Genomic DNA, 24,388 nt, shown 5'->3' with positions numbered 1-24,388 from the left:
GATTTTCTCTTGGAATAATAAACTTGTAAGCCTTTCACTTTTATACGCGTATTAAATATAGCTATAAGGACCTAAAATATTTTTACGAGACATATTTTGCAGTCTTTAATACCGTGACACTGTCAACTTATTGAACTGAGGATTTATATGATTATATTATCATGACACACATTGATAAATTATTAAAATGGACTTTTATACTTAGGAAGTATATAACAGTCCCAGATTCAATGACAACTAATACTCCATTTTTTAATATTTTTAATTTGTCACTTTAGGTTTTTAAAATTATCAGTTGCAAATGTGTCATGCATATTCTAGACAAGGAAACAGTAATATGTAGTTTGTTTGATCAAAGTCTACAGGACGTGATTCGAAAATTAGTCTACCGCTGTCGAAAATGCAGTGGCGGATCAAGTAATTTGTTTTTCAAGTTAGAAGGGATGTATTTAAGCCATAAAAGGAGAGTCTGTGTTTTCCAACTATTTGTCTCGTTCAAAAGCAAATGGTCGCAAAGAAATGGAGGGTTCCAACCCCGAGCCCCCCCCCCCCCCCCTTTTTTTTTTTTTTAGATCCACCGCTTTCGACGTTAGACTTGAGCCATTTATTCGTTGACTTCTAGATAATACAGAAAAACAAAAGATATGACTCAAACAAAAACACACAAAAAGCAAATAAACAGCGCTTTTATTGCTGTTCTCCATCTTAAATTTACAGTGAGGCTTTCAACACGGGGGAAAAAATTTCATCTCACTGCAAGTTCAAGACGCCCCGGCCCTAGCACAGGCTTGAGTGGAATTATTTGCAATAAAGATTTACATTTGTGTAATTTATATATGCACTTGAGCGGCTGTCCCATGACTTTCAAACCATGATTTCCTTTTATCTATACTTGATGGAATATATTTGTGTGGTTGTCCAATACGTGTGTTCCTTGAATTAACTGTATGATACAACTGTATTATAGACCTCATTGTAGTATATCTTTACCGATTAGATAATCAGTATGTTAGACTGAAAAGTTTACAGATTATGTTTTTTTAAGTTTGTTTTCTTTCAGTAGTCTCAAGACATCTATATTTGTTTTGTAGAACCAAATAAATGAGGTATAGTGGCCAATTAAACAGCTGCCCATCAAAATAGATCAAAGGATGAGATTCACACAGCTATATATTTATATAATTATGTCACCGTACTGCCAGTCTCCAGAAATGAGCAAAACCTATACCGTACAGTAAGCTATAAAGGGTCCAGCACGACAAATTGTGAAACTCATAGTGGCCATGATCAAATCATATGGGCGTGTTACTTTATATTTGCTGGGTTAACCCAGCAAGAAGATGCATTCGTGTTTTGTACTGAACATCATGTATAGAGTTAAATCCACCATAAAAAAAATCAACACTTCATCATACCTTAATATTATAAACCTTTAAATGTGTTTCGGACGCAACGAATTCATCAAGTGTTATTTCCATTTTTATACTCGTTCGTTGCCCTGGCGAAAAAGATTATGCGTGACAGGCTTAAACTATCTCAACCAACAATAATATATACATGTCCTTTATCATAACATTTTAAAATTGTACTAATATTTATTCAACATGTCTTTTAAATTACAATTATTTTAGGTATACCGTTCTGACACTTTCGTCACTGCGCTTTGTAATGAAAATCGTTTAAGTTCACGAAGTTAAATTTATCATGTCTCAGCCTTAAACCTAGGGATAAACATTGGAGATTTATTGTCACTTTAAATTTAAACGGGTGGAGGTAAAAATTTAATTAAACTCTTCATGGAACATTAATGATATTTCGGTATCACGCCGTTAGTTTTTCTTGTCTTTACTGAGGTTAGAAACCTATACCGATAATTACCTAATTACCAGTTGTTTATTGAACCGTTTTCTATGTACTGGATTTCTCAGGTGAAAGCGTAATAATTATTTGGTATTGATTTGTAGATAACAAAATATCTTATATAAATATTCTAAACAATTTGAAACAACGAGAACAATAGCTCTGACTGCATGTCAATATCGTTGTAGCAATTTTGATGTAACGTATTCTGGAATTTATTCTATTTGCATAAGAGTCGCAAACCAGGAACATTTAGTTAGATATACTGTTCCCAGCGTAAACGTGTCTAACTGTTAAATTTTGTACAATTGGACTTGAGTCCATAATGCCGAAGTTACGCGAAACTAAACTATATCAGTATATTGCAACGAAAAGTTTAGATGAATTACGAACGGAATGTTACAACCACATCAGCAGTGGAAAAGATGTAAACATTAAGGATAGCGACACTGGCGAGACATATCTACATTGTTTATGTGATCAAATGGAACGTTTTATGGATGAGAATGGAGTATCAATAATTTATATATTGGCCTGTAAAGGAGTAGATCTTGATATACAAGACAATTTAGGAGAAACTTTTTTACACAAGATTGTCAGGATGCCAGGTGCATATCGTGCACTTGTTGCAGCGGTCAGGTAAATAAAGATACTGCACAAGATATGCTATTGTGATCTATTATCAGTTATTTCGGTTTTGGGTCTGTAGTCTATAGTCTATAGTACCGTTGTTTTTTATGACTAGTACACTAACATCTGTTTAAAGTAGGAGATCAATTCCGAAACAGGCTTATGCTAAGAGCTGCATAGCCATGGTTTATGGTTATTTTCGAAGCCGTATGGGTTTGCAGATAAGTTTAAGGCGTTGCCTTTAAGTAATTAAACTTATACAAATACATTTAATTGATATGTAAAGAAATCATCATGACAGTATGGAGTATTTCTTTATAATATCTGGGTTCTACTTCAAGTCTTGGAGTAAAGTATTTCGTCACGAAAATGATTGGTATACAAATTGTATACGATGCTGACTTAATGTGCCTTCAGGCCCCGGCGCCATAAAACTATTTGAGTACAGTTTTTTTACTCAGCCTGAGAATTTTCTCAATTTTTTTATTCTCAGCAAAATACACCGCCATAAAAAAAAATTCTCAGATTTTTTTACTCAAAGTTAAGAATATTCTTAAATATTTGAGTATGGCCAAGAGCATACTTAAGTATAAAAAAAAATCTTAAATGTTGCTATTTAGGGTATTTGATATAAAATTACAATTGTTAATAATATTTTTTTTAATTTTGAAGAACGTCACTATTCTACACAAACCAAGTTGTATCCAAAAAGAGCATACACATATTTATTAAGTCCAAAATTTTTGTTTGGCTAACGTCGTCTTTTTCATATATTTTGTAGAATAATTACTCAATTTTGTCAAAAACTGTAAAAATTGAGGTTTCAGGCTTTTTTCCAGAGTTCATAATTTGTTGATTGATTTAAATTATTCAATCAAACTGTTGCTAAAACAAACAAAAAAAAGTACATACAGCTCTATGATACTATGAATTTAAGAAAAGATTGAAATACTTTTTTTATTCTAGTGTGAAACAGCTTCACTGCTCCTTTGTTTTAAGAAATTATCCACATTTTAGAGGGCATCGGATATTTGAGCGAACATTTTTTTTGTTAGGGCTATTTGACTGATATTCTAGAACGGAAACCATTGTATTTGAACTTTTTAGAGGTACATATAACTTTTTTCTTCACTAACACACGCAATAAATGTTAAATATATTAAGATATAGACAATAATTGATATTATGTTAGACAGTTGGGCCTAACAAGGATAAAATATAGTTTATGTGGTCGGTTTTTTTCTTTCTTTTTAGATTAATCTCTCTTATATCTACTTTTTACAATTTACTACTGCATCAGGTACCTTAATAATATTGCAATATTGGTACCTCATATCTACAAACCAAATATATGTATAATCAAATATACCTAATGTCACCATTTCTACTGTTATTTCTTAGATATTCAAATTATTACTAAGATGTAAAATAATTCCCCCCCCCCCCCCCTGTTTGGTTTTAAACAGGTATGAAATTGATAAATGTCTAATTTGTGCAGTACAGTAACAGATTCAGGGGAGATATAGACGAAAAATCTATCATGTGAAAATCATGATACAGAAGGAAATTCCCATATGCACGATCAGAACAGAAGAATTTTACAGAATAAATATTTCTTACAAAATACGAAAAAAAAACCAACCCCCAATTCCCCTTACTCCTTATAAAGACCCTCATATATCATTGTGACGGATAGTTTTGCAGTTTGTTCTATTTAACTGTATTTATTTTTGAAAAAGAATGTTTGAACACTTGGTGTTTTTAATAAATGAAATGGGCAATATATATGTCATGCCTTCTCACACGACGTCGTACGTTCAATTTCTCTTCCTGTGCAATATGATATTCACCTCATTATGCTGCTTGCTGAGCAATTTTTATGACTACTTGATTAGTTATTAAATCGCTTTAAATTCTGTATCAAATTTATATTAAAAGTTACATACATGTACCTTGAATATTGATTACAATTATTTACTGATCTTTACTTGCTTTCATATTATAAAAATATCCGGTTTGTTGGTTTTTTGTTGTGTTTTTTTTTGTTTTTTTTTGTTTATAGATCTGAGAAAAAAAAGTTATAAACAATTAACTAAAAAAATGTCACATAGTGTCTTCTAATGTGTCGTCTGAATTCATAATGTATGTTATTGATCCGTCTTAATGTTTATTTGGCATGCCATACTCGATAGAAGTGCGGACGTGAAAGAAAGCACCCTTCACATAAACGTCAACGCATATTACATTCCAAGGAGATAAAAATTCGAAGATTTCGCCATTATTAATAAAACATCATCATTAAAACGTGCATCTTAGACAGAAGTTGTATGAAAATAAATGTTGGCACCGATATAAATCTGTTGGATGTAAAAATTATCTTCAAACTAGGTGTTTATTTTATTTTAGAATAGACTAGTCCAAATAATTATGACGTCTTGAAAGGCTATTATAATTTTTTTCTTTGACGCCTTACATCAACGTCGAAGTAAGGCGTCAAAGAAAAAAATTATAATAGCCTTTCAAGACGTCATAATTATTTGGACTAAGAATAGACCATTCCACGCATATTACATGCTTAACAAATCTATGCAGTTTTCAACTTTGTCTAGTTTTCCAGACTGAAATAATTTGGAATAAATTATGGTATAATCAGAGACATATATAATTAAGGAATACCATTATTATGTCTTAATGTGTAATGTTTTAACAGAGACATAATCTTTAAAAAAAAAAAAAAAAAAATGAAACTCATTAAAAAGTTATATATATTTATAACAAGATACGGGTAAATAACTTAAATATTTTGAGATCTTTGTCTTTTATTTCAAACAATTGTCCACAAATTATTTATGACTTTATATCCTGTGACTTTCTGCCCATTTACAGATGCCTACAAAGCGTGCGGTGTCCATTTACCAATGCGTACAAAATGCTACTTGTCATTTCATCCATCATTGATTTTTTTTTATGTTTTACATTGTTAATAAAGAGATAAAACCTGCGTTTTTGCGAAGTTTGGTACACTTTTTAGTTTTCAAACATCTATTTTACCCCTTACATCACTGAGAAAAAAATTCTCAACTGAGAAAAAAAATACTCAGCTGAGAATATTCTCAACGTTGAGAATATTTTTTTATGGCGGATAAAAAAGTTCTCATTCTTAGCTGAGTAAAATAATTCATTCTGAGAATATTTTTTTACTCAGCAAAAAAAAGTTTTATGGCGCCGGGGCCAGTCTTATCACAGATCTGTTACTTTACTGCTATCAATAACTGTCTATCATGAGTTTTAATTCACTCCAAAAATACTAGTTTTAATTGCCTGCTTGGCGTCCAGCGGCAAATATCTGATGTCTGTTATTTATTCACTTATCTATAGAGTCGGGCTATTAAGAGCTTCACAAATTGTATAACCTTTTGTTAAGACCATACTGCTGACTTTTAGATAACTCGTATTTTCTTTAGTTTTTAGTTGTGTGTCCTAAAAATGAATGCCTCACAAGTTGATTTATTCATAATGGAACAGATACATATTTAATATATACCATATTCTCTCGACAATACATGTCGCAAGTCAAAATTGTTGTCTGTATCTTGTAACTGTTTAAATATCGATGAGACAACATTGAACGTCCTAATGGGTCTAAGATGATATTTCACATTAAATCTGCATTCAAAAACGATTGATGCATATAACGAGATACTAAAGTCGAGAAATGAGCAATAAGTTTAATGTTTCCTATACATGAGCATGTTATATTTGACACACATAGCTTATTTCATATAATGGACCAGTAGATATCGATTCCGGTTAAGATGCACATTTTTTAGGTGAGAGAAATTTCAAGTTTTTCGAGGGGGTTAAAACCGCACCACAGTTTATCGCATGCTTATTCGAATGTAGAAACCATTTGAAGATTATTCAATTATTATACAATAAGTTGTGGTGTATTCGTCATTGCGACAGCAAAACAGCACTCGTTAAAACACTTCTACAAGCCACAACTATCAATATAGTGGCAGTTCAATGAACTTAACCAAACATATTAAAGCTGACTATGCGGTATGAGCTTTGTTCTTTGCTGAAGGCCGTACGGTGACTTATAGTTGTAAATGTCTGTGTCATTTTGGTCTATTGCGGAGAGTTGTCTCATTGGCATTCATACCACATCTTCTTTTTTATATGTCTGTCTCATAACGGTTTAATACTTCACAACAAATCATAAATTATAAAATATAACCATATAGTTTCTGTTTTATTGGACGAAAAAGCTCCTGTGTTATTGGATGAAAGGAGGTGCCAATTACCTACCCATTTGTAGTTTTGTTTTTACTCTATCATTAATTACATAACAACTGAAATACATACGAACATATAATTAAAACCTCGGTTAGAAAATTATTTCATTTGAAATTATTTTAAAATGCTATGTCAACGTCATAAATAATGCACATACTTTTTCGTTTTCGCGTACTGTATTTGATAAATATGTTTTTACAGGTGATATTCAAACAAAATTAATCATAACGGTTTTTATCGAGGTGCTACTTCAGATTAAATTAATTAAAACGGTTTACACAGGTGGTCCTTCAAATAAGATTAATTGTCTTTGAACGGCTGAACATATCAACGTTAAAGGGTGTACTGGATTATCCTCTAATCAGTCTAATAATCGACAAGGCTAAAATCGGTCAAATATTAAAAACAGTAAATCGGAATGGTATTATATACAACAAATCGTTATTTGAACACGGAAAACGCCAGTCTAAATGGAGAAAAATACATAACACCCGATCGCGAAATTATTTAGCCGCTGACGCATCGATCTCTGATGTCTGTTTAATTTAGTCACTTTTCAATGGTTTAAACTTTTGGGTGATTCAGAACAATGTATTTTTAAAATAGCATCTCAGTATAAAAACAGGTAAAGTAAACAATGATACTAAATAATCAGTATCAAATTAAAAAACATCATGTCTTTTTTGCACTGAATAGTTTCTGGTCTCTCTAATATATCCGACTGAAATATTTTAGGAGGGGTGTCGGGAACATTTGGCATTGACATCCTAATTATGCGCCGTCTTTTATTTTATTTTACAAGTGAGTTTTTTTTTCTGTTGCAAGTCGGACCATGCACGTTTAACTTTAAGGCAGTGGCTATTTGACCGGCACCGGCAAAATAGCAAATTTGCTATTTAGCCGGCACTGAATAAAACTGTTCATTAATATGATTAGCATAGCATAAAAAGCTTAATTTAAAATAATTTTATCACAATATCAAGCATTACAAATTCACAGACTGTGGATTTGTAATGCTTGATATTGTGATAAAATTGTCAGAGTACAATATTTTTTTTTTATTGAAGATGTTCATAAATACACAATTTATAACTTCGTAATATTAATTAAAAGCATTAAAACACATTTGTATATACATTTTAAAATATATTCTTTTCAAAAATATTTATAAAAAAGTTGATGTCCAAATCTGTGTAAAATCTATTGTTTAAATATCCTGCCATGCTATAAAAATAGTGTTATGTAATACGTACATGATCTTTTGAAATTCGTAGCAAACAACTTTTAACATTGTCTTTTTTAAGATCTTAAAAAAGACAATATTAAGAGTTGTGTGCTAAGAATTTCAAAAGGACACATAATTTAACATTTGCAATTGTTGCAAAACCAGTTCTTTGCCTTGAAAGTAGTTTTAATCGAGCACAGTTCAGGTCTTGCTTCAATTTGTTCCTCTGTTATTAAAATGTTGTTATGAGCAGCATTTTTTGCCGGCTAAATCGCTAACAACAAACCGTCTAATAAAAAAATCCGATTTCTTTGGAACTTTTCTTATGAAATGGTCCACAATTGCTTTTCGGGTATTCTTTTTTGGAAGACCGATGACTGTTTGTTGTAGTTGTCCATATACTTTCTCTATCACCGCTCTCTTTCTGTGCCAGTTTTACTTCAGACCGTAGTGAAAACTGTTTCGGGATATATGCCCAAGCATATGGTGTCACCAACTCTTGATATATCATATTCAGGTGAATCATTCGAGAATGCCGAAACAAACTCCTCTTTTGAAATATACCACTTGTATTGAGGTCTCGTTCTGTTTTTAAGGCAAAAATTTAAGGCAATCAGAAAATGTAAGCAAAATCTGGTAATGTGGAGTAATGATGTATCACAGATTTATAAATATTTTAGAAAAACATATATTTAGTAATGTATATAAACAAAAAAATTACAAATGTGTTTTCATGCTTTTAATTGATATTATAAAGTTATAAATTATTTATTTATGAACATCTTCAATATTTAAAAAATTATTGTACTATATTTCTAATGCTTCATATTATGATAAATGAATTTTAAATTATTATTAAGCTTTTTCTTTTTCTGCTAATCACATCAATGAATAGTTTTATTCAGTGCCGGCTAAATAGCAAATTTGCTATTTTGCCGGTGCCGGTCAAATAGCCACTTCCTAACTTTAAAATGGTATATGTTAATGTGTCCACATACGTTCTAGATAGAAAAGGGAAGGTGAGTTTGTGAACCTAGACGAGCAATCTTAGCCTGGGGTCCTTACGACGCGCAGCTAGATTGGGCCGGATCCCAGGCTAAAGCAATCTGGACTATGTGTTGTGTTTTTGTTAGTATGTCCATTTTTACGTAGGAATCGGCTGAACGTGGATGTCAGGTCTGTTGCAGTTTCCAATATTTTTGGTCATTCCTGTTTTTGTTTGTTTTTTTGTTTTATATATATATCGAAAAGTGGCTGAACGCTAAGTTCGACGAGGTCTTAATTGGGTGACAATGAAATAAAAACGTTAATTAGTAAACAGGGGGGGGGGGGGGGGGGGGGGGGGAAGTAGACAGGTGTCTATACTATACATCAATTTCTATTTTTTCTGAGTTAAGAAAAATCCATGTCATCATAATCATATGTATAAATCATATTTCAAGGAAAGTTAATAAATTAAACAGAAATGCTTTCTATATAGATTTTCATAAAAAAAAAGGTTTGAGCAAAAAATCATATTTATTTCTGATAGTCAACCCAAAGTAATCACTTTAAAATATCTGATGGGATTTCTTATATCTAGAGTTAATAGGGGGGGGGGGGGAAACAATTAATGTACACTATACATTCGGAAGGTAATTTGGTGAAATCTTTAGCAGAGAAACGAGCCTTTTGTCAAAGTTTTGACTGATCATGTATCATGATGTGCAGTAGGAGTTCGACTCCATTAACCCAATTGAAGTCAAGGCTACTATCGGCTGAGAATTCAATAACAACTGTTTTCCTTACAGGTGTGGTGCCGATATGATGGTACTAGATAACCGTGACAGAACAGCAGAAAACATCTTACATGTAGAAAAACCAGAGGGGTGGCAGGAGATGTTACACTGGTGGAATAAATTCAAACCAGGTTAGGTGCTCATGCATGTGTTTATTGCATTTTGTTAGTTTTTAACTTTACGATGTATAACCTATTGCATAAATAAGGCCGTATGTTTTCTCGTTTGAATTGTCATTTCGGTGCCTTTTGTACCTGACGTTGCGGTATGGGCTTTGCTTATTTTTGGATGCCGTACGGTGACCTATAGTTGTTAATTTCTGTGTCATTTTGGTCTCTTGTGGAGAGTGGTCTCATTGGCAATCATACCACATCTTCTTTTTTATGTCTGTTTAAACTTGGCAAAACAAGCTTAATAAGCTTATGTCCCTGTTCCACAGATTTCTTCACAAGCAATTCTCGTTTAGAAAATATTTCGATGACTTATGAACTAAAATGTACCATTATATTTTTAAAAGTTCGAAACATAAAAATGTTTTGACAGCTATGAAATATGACGCACATATACACTGAAATTATTTTTCAGTCACTTCTATCAAACAATGAAATATGGAGATGTGTGTTATAATATAAAAACATTGTGGTGGTCGATTTACAGACATTTATAAGTGTTGAGTTAATTTCAGGCCTATATAGAGCAACGTTGGCAGATAATCCGGATAGAACCTTGGTGGAAAAATTGATGAAGTATTGGTGTAGAGTAAACATTGTGAAAGATGGACAAGATTACAGCGTGAAAACGAGACTAAGACAGAGGGCTAAAGACATTGATTTCGTCTATCTTATTGAGAAATATGAGAACACCATAGAGTTTGCTCTAGCAGCACTGTCAGGAAAAACACAAATACTGTTAGGCTGGAAAAAACGAATAGGTAGGAAAAACAAAAAAATATTAGGATGGAAGAAACGAATTGGTAATGTTAATAGGGAACGAAAATCATGTTTATACAAATACAGTAGACATTACATGTGTTAACACACAGGGGTTGAGCATCTTGCCTGATTTGCATTAAAAAAACCCAACAACAACCAGTAATCTAGAGGTGTATTAAATTACAACATGCATATGACCTGGGAGTAATTATAATTAGAACTTAATAAGCATCTTATATATACAGTTAAGTCGGACTTATATATTGACGTACATCAAGAATTTGATAATGAGGGTCGATTGGAAACAAAACTTTACGACAAAAGAGATGAATTCAGCGCTCGAATTGTGAATTTTCCATTTCTAAGTCGCAACATTTCATGAGCACCTGCATACGGTGTATATATCTCCCAATTAATACGATATTCCCGTGCTTGCATGCATTTCCTATAACGGGTTTCTTGATAGAGGGTTGTTGCTCACAAGTAAGCTATTTAATCAAGTGTTCCAAATGGTGAAGTTGAAATCTTCACTTCGTAAATTTTACGGACGCCATCACTCGAGTTGGTTGGTCGTTATGGAATAACCGTTTCACAAATGATATCGAATATGTTCCTTGCGTCTTAACTACAATCCCCTTCCCCTTCATTAATGTGACCTATTGAATTAGACTATTAGTTTAAACATATTTTATTTGCTGAATTAAAGCAAAATGGATTAGACACAAGTAACTCATACTACTCTTCTCCATAATACAATATAAAGTTACAATAATAGTATAATATAATGGACATGCATATAAAACAAACAGTTTATACAATATAATACTAGCTTTCATAGGTAAACAAAGAGGAGAGAAAGTAAAAAGAGAAAAAGAAAGTTTGAAAAGTCGTATAATTCTGTGACGATGACTTGTGAATTGATGCCAACAATGACGTTCCGTTTCAGTAACAATAACGCTTTATCAAGGCATAAGTAATCTGTTTGACCTTCTTATGAAATTTTGAACATGTTTGAAAATTTGAATATTTTGTTCGTTCGAAAGTTCCAAGTGTAATTAGACTATTTACCGGACGCCGTGTTATTTCATAAGCAACACGACGGGTGCCACATATCATAGGGAACATGTTTACTAAGTTTCAAGTTGATTAGACTGCTACTTCATCAAAAATCACAACCTTCTTGAGTTGATATATTTCAGATGCCATTACATGACCCCCTCTTACATTAGCACTATATGTGTGAAATCGATCTGCAGAATTCCTCATATCCTCGTTTTGCTAGGAAACATTGATTTCACAAATCTAAATAAGGACATTGAAGGGTTTACAGACTTTTTCAAACTTTTATAAAACGATAAGAAGGAAAAAAATGGATATAATGTTAAAGGTTAAAATTTTATGGGGAAACAAACTGAATAAAAAGCCCCTCGAGAATTCAGTAAACTGTGCACTTTTTTTAATCCATTGAAACAATCTATTTTATTCCAGAAAATAACCCAGATGTTTTGAAAACAATAAACTTTAATATGTGTGATTGGAGTTATCAAAGAAGTCTTGATTCTCCCGAGGTTCCAATGCCATTGTTGTTCTATATATGGAGGATGAACAGGGTAGACATGACAGAACTGTTAATAGAGTACGGAGTAGATTCAACATTATTATATTCTGCTGATCCATCCAAGGAACAAGTCAAACCATTATTCTTCCAAGTAAATATTGCAAATCATCTAGTTTTTTGTGTATATAAAAAAGGAGATGTGGTATGATTGCCAATGAGACAACTATCAACAAAAGACCGAAATGACACAAACATTAACAACTATACCGTACGGCCTTCAACAATGTATAGCCTGGATGAAAAATCAAAGCAATGCCAATGCTGTAAGCCAGCCGATTTGACTTGATATCAAAGCATCATGTTATTACATTTTATATATTTTTTTAGAATGATGAAAAAGAGCCAGAAAAAAAACCCAGGTATTGAAAAACTATCGTACTGAGTTCATTGTGAATAAGCTTCATCGGATATCTTATAAAACCAAAAGTATAAAATTGTCATCATGTTCACCAGGTACATTATACTTTAAAAAAAAATAGTAACTTAATTCATGCATTTTAAAACAAGAATGTGTCCCAAGTACACAGATCTGCACTATAATTTTCTATGAGCAGTGGACTCTGAAGATGGGATCAAAACTAATTAGAATTGGAAAGATCATATCATAGGGAACATGTTTACTAAGTTTCAATTTGATTAGACTGCTACTTCATCCAAAACTACCTCAACCAAAAACATTAACCTGAACGGGGACAAACAGAGGGACGGATGGATGAACGAACGCACAGACCAGAAAACATAATGCCCATAAATTGGCCATAAAAACAATGAAATGAAGACCATGTTAATTTTCATATTCTAGAGTTGTATAACACTGTTTCAGACACCAATAAACAAACAGCAATCAAAATCAACACAAGTTTACACAATGATATTGAGCACATTTCTAGAAAGGAAAACAATGAGAGACAACTAAGATATTATCACTTACCTATTCAAAATAGACAATCAAATGCAGCACTTAAATCGTTATTAAGTATCTATAAATACATACTTTGCTTTTCAGTTAGTGTGTGGTGAACAGAGGCCCAGTGAAGAAATAATAAATAGGACCTTGCAAAAATCAGATCTATCTGCTAAAAACTATGATGGACAAACATTATTGTATGAAGCAATTAAACACAGATCTTCTAGTCATCTTGTGGAATTTTTGTTAAAGAGAGGAATTAATATAGGAGCAAGAGATAAACATGGACAAACTGCTAGAGACTTTGCTCTATCTTTAAACAAAAAGGGAAGTAAATATGTAAAAATGATTGATCAATATGTCCTTGATATGGTGAAGAACAGTAATATACAAGGAGTAGAAGCTCTTATCCTACAGGGGTATGACCATCTCCTGGATATTATTGATGAGAAAGATGAATTGGGAGTGCTTAGTTTGGCCAGGTTAACTGGGTCTCAATATATGGTAGAATTGCTGTCTAAAGTGGAAAAATCAAAGGTTTGGTCATGATTTAAATTAATTGTTCCTTGTAACCACATAAGACTGGATAATGCTAAATTTTACGTATCCATGATGGATTGATTGATTGATTTATTTTTTGTGTTTTAACGCCACTTTTAAGCACTGCATATAGGCTATTTCTTGGCGGTCAGTTATTATTGGTGGAGGAAGTTGGAGTTCCAGGAGAAAAACACTAACCTTTGATAGGAAAACTGACAATCCTGGTCAATTAAGATTGGAGTCAAGTGCACCTGCATGAGTGGGGAACGAACTCACAACCTCAGTTTTCACTGGCTAGTGATTACAGTAGTAACTACTTAGACCACCATGACCGAGGACCCTACATATCCATGAAATTGTTTTGACACTTCATCAGTTTCACTTCAAGTTGAGGACTTCAATTAATATTTCTACAGCAATATTTGAGGGGTGATCGTACTCAGATACATTTATTAAGCATACTATTTAAAGAAGAAAAAATAATAATATTAACAAAATGGTAATATAAATGAAAATTTTACTTGAAAAATATATATTTCCTCTGGCATATTTCAGGAGCATGTGGACAAAATGTTTAGAATAGCACACAAGGGCAGATTAGCTGAACTTAGGCCATTACTTGGTAAGAAGTATTCATCAGCAGTCGACATTTGTGGGAGGAATGTTTGCCACATAGCTGTAGTCTACAAAAGGAGGGAGTTTATTAAATGTTTCACGGACAATTATACAACCTTACTCAACAAGAAAGATAATGCAAGTATAACTATAATTTACTAGAATAAGTATAATATAATTTACTATAGAATTGTTTAATTTTGTATTCATTTTTCTTGTGTATTGCACTTTCATATCAAATTTGCATGAAACTATTTTGACTCATTAAAGGTAAACAAAGTTGATTTTCCCTACATAATCAAGCCAAAAATTGATATTAAGATTGTGTGTGCAGCAATTTTTTTCTGAAGTTCAAATTGTCATTTCTAATACATTTTTTTCTTATTTATATTTTTGTTTGTTGACAGCTTGGTAGAACCCCATTTCATTATGCCCAAGTATTATTAGAAGGTGATGAGTTAACAGAGTATATGTTACAGAAAGGTGCTGATACAAATGTAAAGGATGTGGTAAGATTTTGTCCATTATTTGTAAATAGAAAAGACCATACATTGACCTATAATGGTTTACTTTTATAAATTGTTATTCGGATGGAGAGTTGTCTCATTGGCACTCATATCTATATAAGAAGATTTGGTATGAGTGCCAATGAGACAACTCTCCATCCAAGTCATAATTTTTAAAAGTAAACCACTATAGGTCAAAGTTCGGTATTCAACACATGGCCTTGGCTCACACTGAACAGCAAGCTGTGAAGGGCCCCTAAAAATGATAAGTGTAAAACCATCAAACAGGTAAAACCAACGGTCTAATCTTTTTTTTTAAACGAGACACAAGAAACACTTATGAACCACATTAACAAACAACAGCCACTGAACATCAGGTTTCTGACTTAGGAGTTTAGACAGGTGCAAACAAATGCAGCTGGTTTAAACTTTTTAAAAGGTACCAACCTTCACCCGTACATGAAACAATAGCATGTGTATTTCTCCAATAGTTTCACCTCATGTGTGATAAAATTACAATACCATTCCCTTTTATTCATCTGTATTGTTGAGTCTCCCTCTTATTCATCTGTATTGTTGGTTTCATGGTATACACATTTTTTTTGGGGACAAAATCCAAACACATGTAGTATTCTATTTATTAATTACTGTGGATTCATTCATTTTTGGTAAAGGCACAGTATAAAAAGTAATAAATACAGATAAATGCTGTTAAAGTTTATTTTCAATATAGTTTTTATAAACATAAATAACAAATTTTTCTTCAAAAACCTTTTCAATGCAATGAATGCACTGTCTAAACTAAACATTTCATTTGCCGTTACATTAAAATTAGAAATGTACAAAATGAAATGTATGCCACCTATGTTTTTTTCCTTTGATAGCTTGGTAGAACCCCGCTGGATTATAAGTGTAGTAGCTGTGGACAAAGATCTTTCTACACGCTACAGAAAGAAGTACAAAACTATGCAATGGATGTCTATGTGGCACAAACAAAATTTGAAGAAAGTCTTTCTACAGCAATAAAGGTATTAGTTATTGAATCTAAAATCGGATTTGTTTCTATATAAAAATTCACAGATTTGATTAAATTCGGGCTAATTTTGTACTGAAAAGAACAACAGAACTGCATTATAATAGTTACTGCTGTTGATTTCTGTATTAATGATCATGTTTGCTGGATTGATGATCTTGATTGCTAGATGGATGATCATGTTTGCTGGATGGATGATCATGATTGCTGAATTAATGATCATGATTTCTGGATTGATGATCATGATTGATTTACTATTGATCATAAAAAACTAAACTAAACCATAACTTATTGTGTTGATATAAGTAATGTCATAATAATTGCAAACACATTCTCAATAAATACATAAAGTTGATATATCCAATTTATACATTCTTCAGAATGGGAACCTGAACCAGGTTTCTTCACTTGTTAGTGGATTGAAAAGCCAGTCAAAAGATACAGATTATTTATCACGATATAATATTATCTTGTTTAATTGTCTGGAACATAACCAAGAAGAGATAGCTATATACCTTACACAACAAGGGATGAATACAAATATTTTTAAGCAGGTATGTAAAATTAACTATTTTCACAGAATCATAAATTAATACAAATATCATATTAGAAATTTGATATGTGGCTTTGTTAATATTTTGAAATATATAATTATTATTAAAATATTACAATATTGTAACCATTCCTATTTATCCTTTTTGCACAATCCTAGACTTTTGAGTGAATGAGTTACTTTTTTTTCTTTATAGATCAGATGACAGTCTCAGTGGTATTACCTTTCTGTCACCATTTTTCTAAAAGAATGTTTAATTTGTTCAAAAATCAAAAAAAATAAATTTTGTTGTTAAAGTATAGTTTGTATGAAGCTATCATGCACAGCAAATTAAATTTCACTGCTAATGAAATACAGGGCTAAAACTCTATAAATTGAATCATTTTTCAGTATGATAAATGCGACCCTAATGACCAACTCTGTGCAATGTTAGAATGTGATCACAGTCCAAAATCATTCAAAGATGTAGCCAAACAAAAGAACTGTCAAAGAATCCTTAATTTCCTTGATGAAATAAATGAGGATTTGGTAAGGTTATATAATTGTTTTATAACAGTCAAACATCATTTATTGGCAAGAAAACAAGAGTGCACACACTGAAATGTCTCGCCTTCTTTACCAATCATTGATATTATGTTGATACTCCTAAATATAAGGTTTATAATGACTGTCACATAAACTTAACATGAACCAAGAAAACTAAACATTGATCAATGAACCATGAAAATGAGCTCAAGGTCAGATGAACCATGCCAGGTAGACATGTACAGCTAACAATGCTTACATACAACAAATATAGTTGACCTATTGCTTATAGTTTAAAAAAAATAGACCAAAACTGAACTTTTTTTTCAAGTGGTCACTGAACCATGAAAATGAGGTCAAGGACAATGTTCATGTGACTGATGGAAACTTCGTAACATGAGTCATCTATATACAAAATATGAAGCATCCAGGTATTCCACCTTCTAAAATATATAGCTTTTAAAAAGTGAGCTAACACCGCCGCTGGATCACTATCCCTATGTCGAGCTTGCAGGCTCGACAAAAAAACACTTTTACATACATGTATTACACATTAGAAATAACCTTAGATATTCAATTTATCAATGTAATATAAAAGTAAAATGCACTAAAGGTGTTTTCATCAAATAAAACCTTCTAATTATTTATGGTGAGGATGTTACATATATGTAAATGCTATTTATTTGATATTGAGGAAGTCATTTGATTTGATATTTTCAATTTCCATTATGACTAATAGCAGTGTTAGGAGCATAGACATATTTTCAAGTAGAATTAAGCATTTGTACTCTTATCTATTACCACTAATTAACTTTTCTGATTTTTCTTCAGGAAAAAGAAATTCAAGAGAAGAAAAGAGCAGATTTTATGACATTTTCTCAGTTTGGTCTAGTTTAATATCTTTGAACTGTGTTGATTTAGAACTATGTATAACAGCTGACTAAAATGAGGACAATTATTTCTGCCTGACATACAAGATGGCTGTGAAATAACTATTAGTGGTTGGCATTTTGTTATGATAGTTAGAAGCTTACATCTCTAGATGTGATGATTAATGACCAGAAAATGGTTTGCACATCAAAGACAATGAAGCAATTGACAGAATCTTAAATTGATCAATATTTTCCAGACTAGATTAAATTAGGAATAATTCTTGACAGTTTTAAAGGAACATCCAGCTTATTAGTTGATACCAGCTATAACTGTATGACACTGTCAGCATCAGTTTATAACATATTATCTTTTACAGATTCAGAAGTTGGTATGCTTAACTTTCTTTGACCTTTTTAATAGGTCATCATTATCACAGAATGCTTGTTACTGTAAGATTTGGATATCAAACTTTCTCTTTTTTCTTCATGTCTCTTTCCTTCTTTCTTTCCTTTGTTTTCTCCTTTATAAACTTCTGTTTCTTTTGTTCTTCTTTTTCAGGATCCTGTAACATTATTTAAATTTATATTTGTTTTATATTATTATTTATTTTGTTTAATATTTATAATTTTTTATAAATAAAATGTAAAAATAAATGTTTGTTATATTTTTTCAATTTCTCTCAATATTTCTTACTAATCAACAATTGTTTTACAGCCTGCAGTCCTTGCATGTCAAAAACACTTCTGGTTAAATATATTAAAACGTCTATTTTTTGAATATATATAAAAACAAGATGATAATGTACAATTTGAAATTAAACAAATATAGACAATACACCAAATATGATAGATTTAAGCAACTTTAGTTCTTTGTATGGCCTTCTATAATTAGGAAAACACATATGATATGGAAATCTATTAAAATACTTCTACATGACACAGTTCATAAGAAAACAGCCTGATTTATGTACAAAACAATAAACAACAAACAAATATAATAGACATCAACAAACACCAAACACTGAATTAAAGGCTCAAAGTCACATACAGATATGATGTGGGCTTAATTAGATATAAGAAGATATGTATGAGTGCCAATGAAAAAACTCTACATTCAAGGTACAATTTGTAAAAGTAAACCATTATATGTATAGATCTATAACATGGAGCATTGGCTCAAACTGAACAGAAAGCTATAAAGGGCCTAAAAATGACTAGTGTAAAACCATTCTAACAAGAAAACCAATAATCTACTCTAAATAAAAAACAAGAAACCAGAAGGCCTATGAACCACATCAACAAATGACAACCACTAAACATCAGGTTCCTGACTTAGGACAGGTGCAAACAAATGCAGGGGGTTTAAATGTTTTAATATGTACCAACCTTCACCCTTACCTGAAACAATAGTGTAACATCACAACATAGAAAGACACACTAAAAATTATCAATTGAAAAAAGCTTAATTCAATCAAAAGACATTTTAACACAGGTGAAAAGAATAGACTTGATCTTTGACACAATGTAAAAACAAATTAATAAATAATTGGTGAGATATTAAAACAATATCAGAAAGACAACCATAGCCTTGGACAAAATGTTTCTAAATAAAATAATGTGCACAGGTAAATAAAACTAATTTCGTTGTAAGGTACGGATGGAGTACGTTTTGTTTTGTACTAAATACCATAGCCATAGTATTGTCCTGTCATTCTGTTGTGCAATTCTTATTATTATGACTATTACTATGATATATACCTTTCCTTCCAATATCATTCTTTTCCTTTTATTTATTTCTTTCTGCTCACCAAAATCTCTCTCATCTAATCTCTGAAATAATAATACAAAACAACTGTGAATGTACAGCAATGATTTAGATCTCAAATACAAATAATAGGAATGTCATGTCCAAAATTCTGTACATCGATTGAATCATGATAGTTAAGTTTTTATTTAGATGTGCTAAAGAGCACCTTTAAATTGTTATAAAGTACAGTAATGAAATAGCTACACATAAACAAATCAAGAAATTATAAAAATAAATAAATGGGAAATGTGTCCATGGGACAAACATGATGCCCCCACTTGCATATAATATAAAGTTATAAAGGGACATAGCTTGAAAACAGTAAAAGTGACACTACCCAAATTTGTTCTTGTATGTTTGTGGTAATTAGCATTGTCTATTAGTTTCATTATATATTTGTTGAGGCAAACTAAAGTTAGAGAACCAAACCAACTTTTGGACGTACGTACAGACGGTCAAAGGTAAAACTTCATGCTCCCTACACTACACGGGTGCTTGAATACCCTATATCAACAATGTATAAACATACTTGAAATTCTGAATATCTTCTCTTTGAAAACAGAAGAGGAGGGTACAACACAAAATGTGTATCACTCATCAAGAATTGACTAAAAACCAATAGTAATATTAATTTATGGATTTATGATAAATACATGTCTTACAATCTGAGCTTCTCTTTTAGATGTTGCTACTTCAACTAATATTTTCATGACTTCTTTTTCTTCAACAGGCCATTCTTCCATCTTCTTTTCTATGAATAAAATATGAAATTATCTTTCCAGGGTAATAATAATAATATCTAACCCAAACTTACTAAATTGAAAAAGTTCAGTATTAAAAATATTTGTTTATACCAGTCTGGCAGATTTATTTTTTTTCATTTCAAATTTATTCAGTTTATTTGAAAAGAAAAAATATTGTTACTGTAATAAAATCTGAAAAAATTGATTATTCAGTATTTATTCATTTTTAATTGATTATGTCCATTCGCAAATATTTCTTGCATGTTTTTTTATTTCTTTTGGTTTAATACTGGCTGTGTCTCAAATATTGCTGCTGTTTGTTTATGCTCCAGTTGTTCTTCTGTTTTAAGTGGGTTGGTAACAGCTGTCTGATCTTTGATTTTTTATGTTTTTGCTACTACTTATTTTCCCTTATAAACTTGTTACTGCAGATTGTACATTTTAGCTTTCTCAATTTATTTTGATACTAAAATACATCACAACATTAAAATAAAAACTGAGAGAACAATAGAAGACTTACTGACAAAAGCTTCTATTGCATGAACCAATTTCACATCAAATTGTGATACCATGGTAATTGATTTACCACACCTTCCTGAAAAATATTAATGGGCTATTAATTCATTGTTAAGATTTTAATTTATTAAAGTTTTTGAATACGGAAAAGAATAGAAACAATCAAAGAGCGGATTGCTCTGAGGGATACGATTGCCATTGTTTCATTGATGCATGGATACATGTAGCTGGATAATTTTATTTTTAAAACTAATTCAACTGCACATGTAAATTGTTACAAAATAGCAAATCCAGGATAAAAGTGTATGAAGAAAGTAATAAGGCCTATTGTGTTTTATTTTTGTACTATCAATTCCAAGTTTACTTTCCACAGCAGTCACTGAGACTCAGAGCGAGAGAAAGTATTTCACGTTGTATCTTATCAGATCTTATCACCTTCGTTAATTCTAGGAGGCACCCAATTCCTAACTCTTTGAATATTTAATTTCCTTTGAGTCAGTGATCATGACTCCTTTCTGTACACATTTATCAGTTTAAATTGCGATTGTTTTTAATATAATACAATCTTTATTGACAGAACGAGCTAATACTTGACTCAGAATTCACGGAAGTTACTTCCAGAAGGGAGACAACTCGAAACGATAATATGGAAGACTCCATTTCACCTAAAGGGGTGTTCTACGATGTGGACGACATTCATTTTATTTTAAATGATGCATATGATTTAAAATTATGTAACAACAATAACCCTCAATAGCGGACATACATAGAAAAGATCCCATGAGTTATAAATTAATTAATTGAGTGGGGAATCAAGAGCAACCATTCAATCTAAAACCCCTTGAAGTCAAGAAAACTATACGCTTGCGCATAATTACCAAACCAAACCCTGGAGCAAAAATGTATATTAAATGTTTTTTAAACAACCTAGATGGTTCTCTATTTCTTTACGAAAGTACAATTTCAAATATCAGTTTCATAACGGTAACATATAAGAAAAACTCCACTTCAGTTCCAATATGACAGAAATAGATTTATCGGAATTCAGAGAACTCTCGAATTTTACCAAAACTGGGAATTCCCTCTGACGTGTTTCTAAATTTATAAATACACTAAATATAAATATGGCTTAATTCTGATTTTCCCTGTTGTTAAAAACACGCATATAAGTCAAGGGAATTATCAAACATGAGGATTATGAAAAGGACATTATAGGAAAGTTGTTTAAGTTCAATCCCTTTGTTTGTTTTTACCTTTGAAAGCAAGACAAACATAAGAGTTGTTCCTTAATGTTTAGAATAAAACGATTGACGTGAGGGCAATGCTCTGAGCCACCGGTATAAGTCTACAGATTGCTTGAAAGCAATCGTATCCCAAAAACTATATCATATAAATTCATATTTTACCCAATCTACCATTGCTATTTATAGAAATAGAGGTTGTTAACAACAAGTTTACATAAATTTTAACTAAAATGTACACTATCTCTTTAAGTCATATAAAATCTCAAATAAAAAAAAATATACATATGTTTTTTATAACTAAATGGATAGTTTCCATTTTAAAACTTATGTACATATACTTTTTTCTGAAGAAAATTGTTTGATTTATCCACATTTTAAAGAAGTTTACTTTTTTTTTGATTGCTTGCTTCCAGGAAGCAATTTGCCAACATATGTTCTGTATGCAAAGTGACCTTAGCATGACCTGTCTCATATAAATCTGGTAATCGCCATACGCATGGATCTCTCATTGAAATAAACTAATATCTGATTGTACAGGTTATACACATGCTCAATATCTATGCTGCTTTGTTGATTGTTTACTATAAGGTGACATCAGTAAACTTTGGCTTCAAAACACGACAAATTAGCCACCATATCTTCACATCATAACAGACAGAGAAAAAAATAATTGTGGATTATAGACATTATACGATATAGGAGCGTAAAAATTGATAAAATCATGCGCAGAAGACTAAGTTTATGATAGATACATGCATTGATTCAAGAATGTTAACATTATTTTTCACCAGTAACTCATTTCATATGACTGTAACTTTTGGCCATCCTGGTTCAAAGAATAAAAAAATAAAAATCATTCAGACTTAGGCCACAATTAAAAGAATGTATGTTTCCCCAAACCCCTACCCACATTTTTGTAGGTGGGTAGGTAGGTAGGGTTTTTTTTTTTTTTTTTTTATATCTTGATATTTTTTTTAATATCCAACAGAGCTAAACAAATCGTTTATGTGTATGTCTGGCATATATAGCCATCTATAGCAACTTAAATGTACGTGTTAAATTGTCTAAATGTTTGTAGCTCTCTGTGTCAGGTGTCAACTTGACATTAATTTTATTTGATTTTATTTGGATTTGTATCTCGAATTGTTCATGACTGTGATTATTTTCCCTCTTTGACAGTGAGTCTGACTACTAAGTAGCAAACTGTTTTAAATATATATATGCATGTACTGTAGTTGTTCAACCTGAAGAATGTTCCATCAAACAATTTACCCTCTGACAGCTCAGGACTCAGATTTTGCTTCTGACATTGAGGAAATCACCAATATTAATTCAAATCAAATTTTCTTGCTTTCCTCTGAATTTCTTATTGTGACATCTAAAACAACGACAACCATGCCCAATGTCTTTACATAGAAAGAAAACATCTTTTTGGAGATCATTGGAAAAGATGCATATTGTCTACATTTGAGAAACAGATTCCAGTGTTCTCCCCAGGATTTTTGGATAGCGCTGTGGTAAGCGCGTGATTTTCCACAATTCTCAGTAACTTTGTCGCGTCGCGCGGTTGGTTTGTTATTGATTTTTACAGGTTGTGTTTGATAATTCTATAAACAATTGAATACGTGCCACCAGATAAGTTCTTCAATCTTCAATCTTTGTCGTGATGACAGAGTCACCTCTCTTGTAAATTATCCTCTCTTGTAAAATAATTATCACAAATGTAGTTTCTCCTTTGTACTTATATATTGTAGGTGGCGCTTTAAAAATATTATAGAATTATTGTATGAAGTGAAATGAATTGAAAAAAAATGGTTTATTAGGTTATTGAAATGGCATGAAAAATTAAAAATATAAAAAATTTAAAGAAATTTGTATCAAATTATCCACTAAAACGGTTTGTTTCTATGTACTCTGCTAATAGTTGATTGATATTTTCTGCATTTGGCAAATTGATTGTTAATAAATTATCTAGATCTGTTGGAATTTGTCCTGTTATGAAGTATATTTGATGAAATAATTTGTCTCTGGCATCTGAATACAGGTCACATTCAAAAAGGTAGTGTTGAACATTTTCTTTTTGTTTTTTCAAGATTTGACAATACTTCTTTTAGGGCTTTCCCTCCCAAATTATCTCCCTTACTGGCTGACATAACTTCCTGTTTACATTTGTGGCCTTTTTAGC

At 31.5% G+C, this 24,388-nt stretch overlaps 2 protein-coding genes across 2 annotated transcripts in view; one reads left to right on the top strand and one right to left on the bottom strand.

Moving 5' to 3' along the window:
* Positions 1-1,978: 1,978 nt before the first annotated feature.
* LOC134715207 (uncharacterized) lies at positions 1,979-18,080 on the top strand. Its single transcript, XM_063577241.1, has 11 exons — positions 1,979-2,499; positions 9,805-9,923; positions 10,478-10,723; positions 12,213-12,433; positions 13,349-13,786; positions 14,345-14,542; positions 14,812-14,913; positions 15,795-15,938; positions 16,324-16,497; positions 16,887-17,024; positions 17,853-18,080. Exons 1-11 carry the CDS (start codon positions 2,186-2,188, stop codon positions 17,916-17,918), a joined length of 2,160 nt encoding a protein of 719 aa, XP_063433311.1. The 5' UTR covers positions 1,979-2,185; the 3' UTR covers positions 17,919-18,080.
* The window catches only part of LOC134715208 (probable ATP-dependent RNA helicase DDX49), a 54,495-nt gene continuing 47,123 nt past the window's right edge, over positions 17,017-24,388 (bottom strand). The window contains exons 9-12 of the mRNA XM_063577242.1: positions 20,964-21,038; positions 20,363-20,451; positions 19,652-19,723; positions 17,017-18,456 (exon numbers count right to left, since the gene is read on the bottom strand). Of these exons, the coding sequence (XP_063433312.1) occupies positions 18,358-18,456; positions 19,652-19,723; positions 20,363-20,451; positions 20,964-21,038 (335 nt within the window). The 3' untranslated portion in view covers positions 17,017-18,357. The remainder of the gene's footprint in view (positions 18,457-19,651; positions 19,724-20,362; positions 20,452-20,963; positions 21,039-24,388) is intronic.

The sequence above is a fragment of the Mytilus trossulus genome, chromosome 4, assembly GCF_036588685.1.
Source record: "Mytilus trossulus isolate FHL-02 chromosome 4, PNRI_Mtr1.1.1.hap1, whole genome shotgun sequence".
NCBI classification, from domain to species: Eukaryota; Metazoa; Mollusca; class Bivalvia; order Mytilida; family Mytilidae; genus Mytilus; species Mytilus trossulus.
The sequence above is the reverse complement of the archived record's forward strand: the minus strand, read 5'-3'. Positions and strand labels throughout refer to the sequence as shown.

Coding starts and splice junctions, on each gene's coding strand:
- LOC134715207 (XM_063577241.1), top strand. CDS start 2,186: ATGCCGAAGTTACGCGAAACTAAACTATATCAGTATATTGCAACGAAA. Junction 9,924..10,477: donor GTGGAATAAATTCAAACCAG/GTTAGGTGCTCA, acceptor AGTTAATTTCAG/GCCTATATAGAGCAACGTTG. Junction 16,498..16,886: donor ATACAAATATTTTTAAGCAG/GTATGTAAAATT, acceptor ATCATTTTTCAG/TATGATAAATGCGACCCTAA.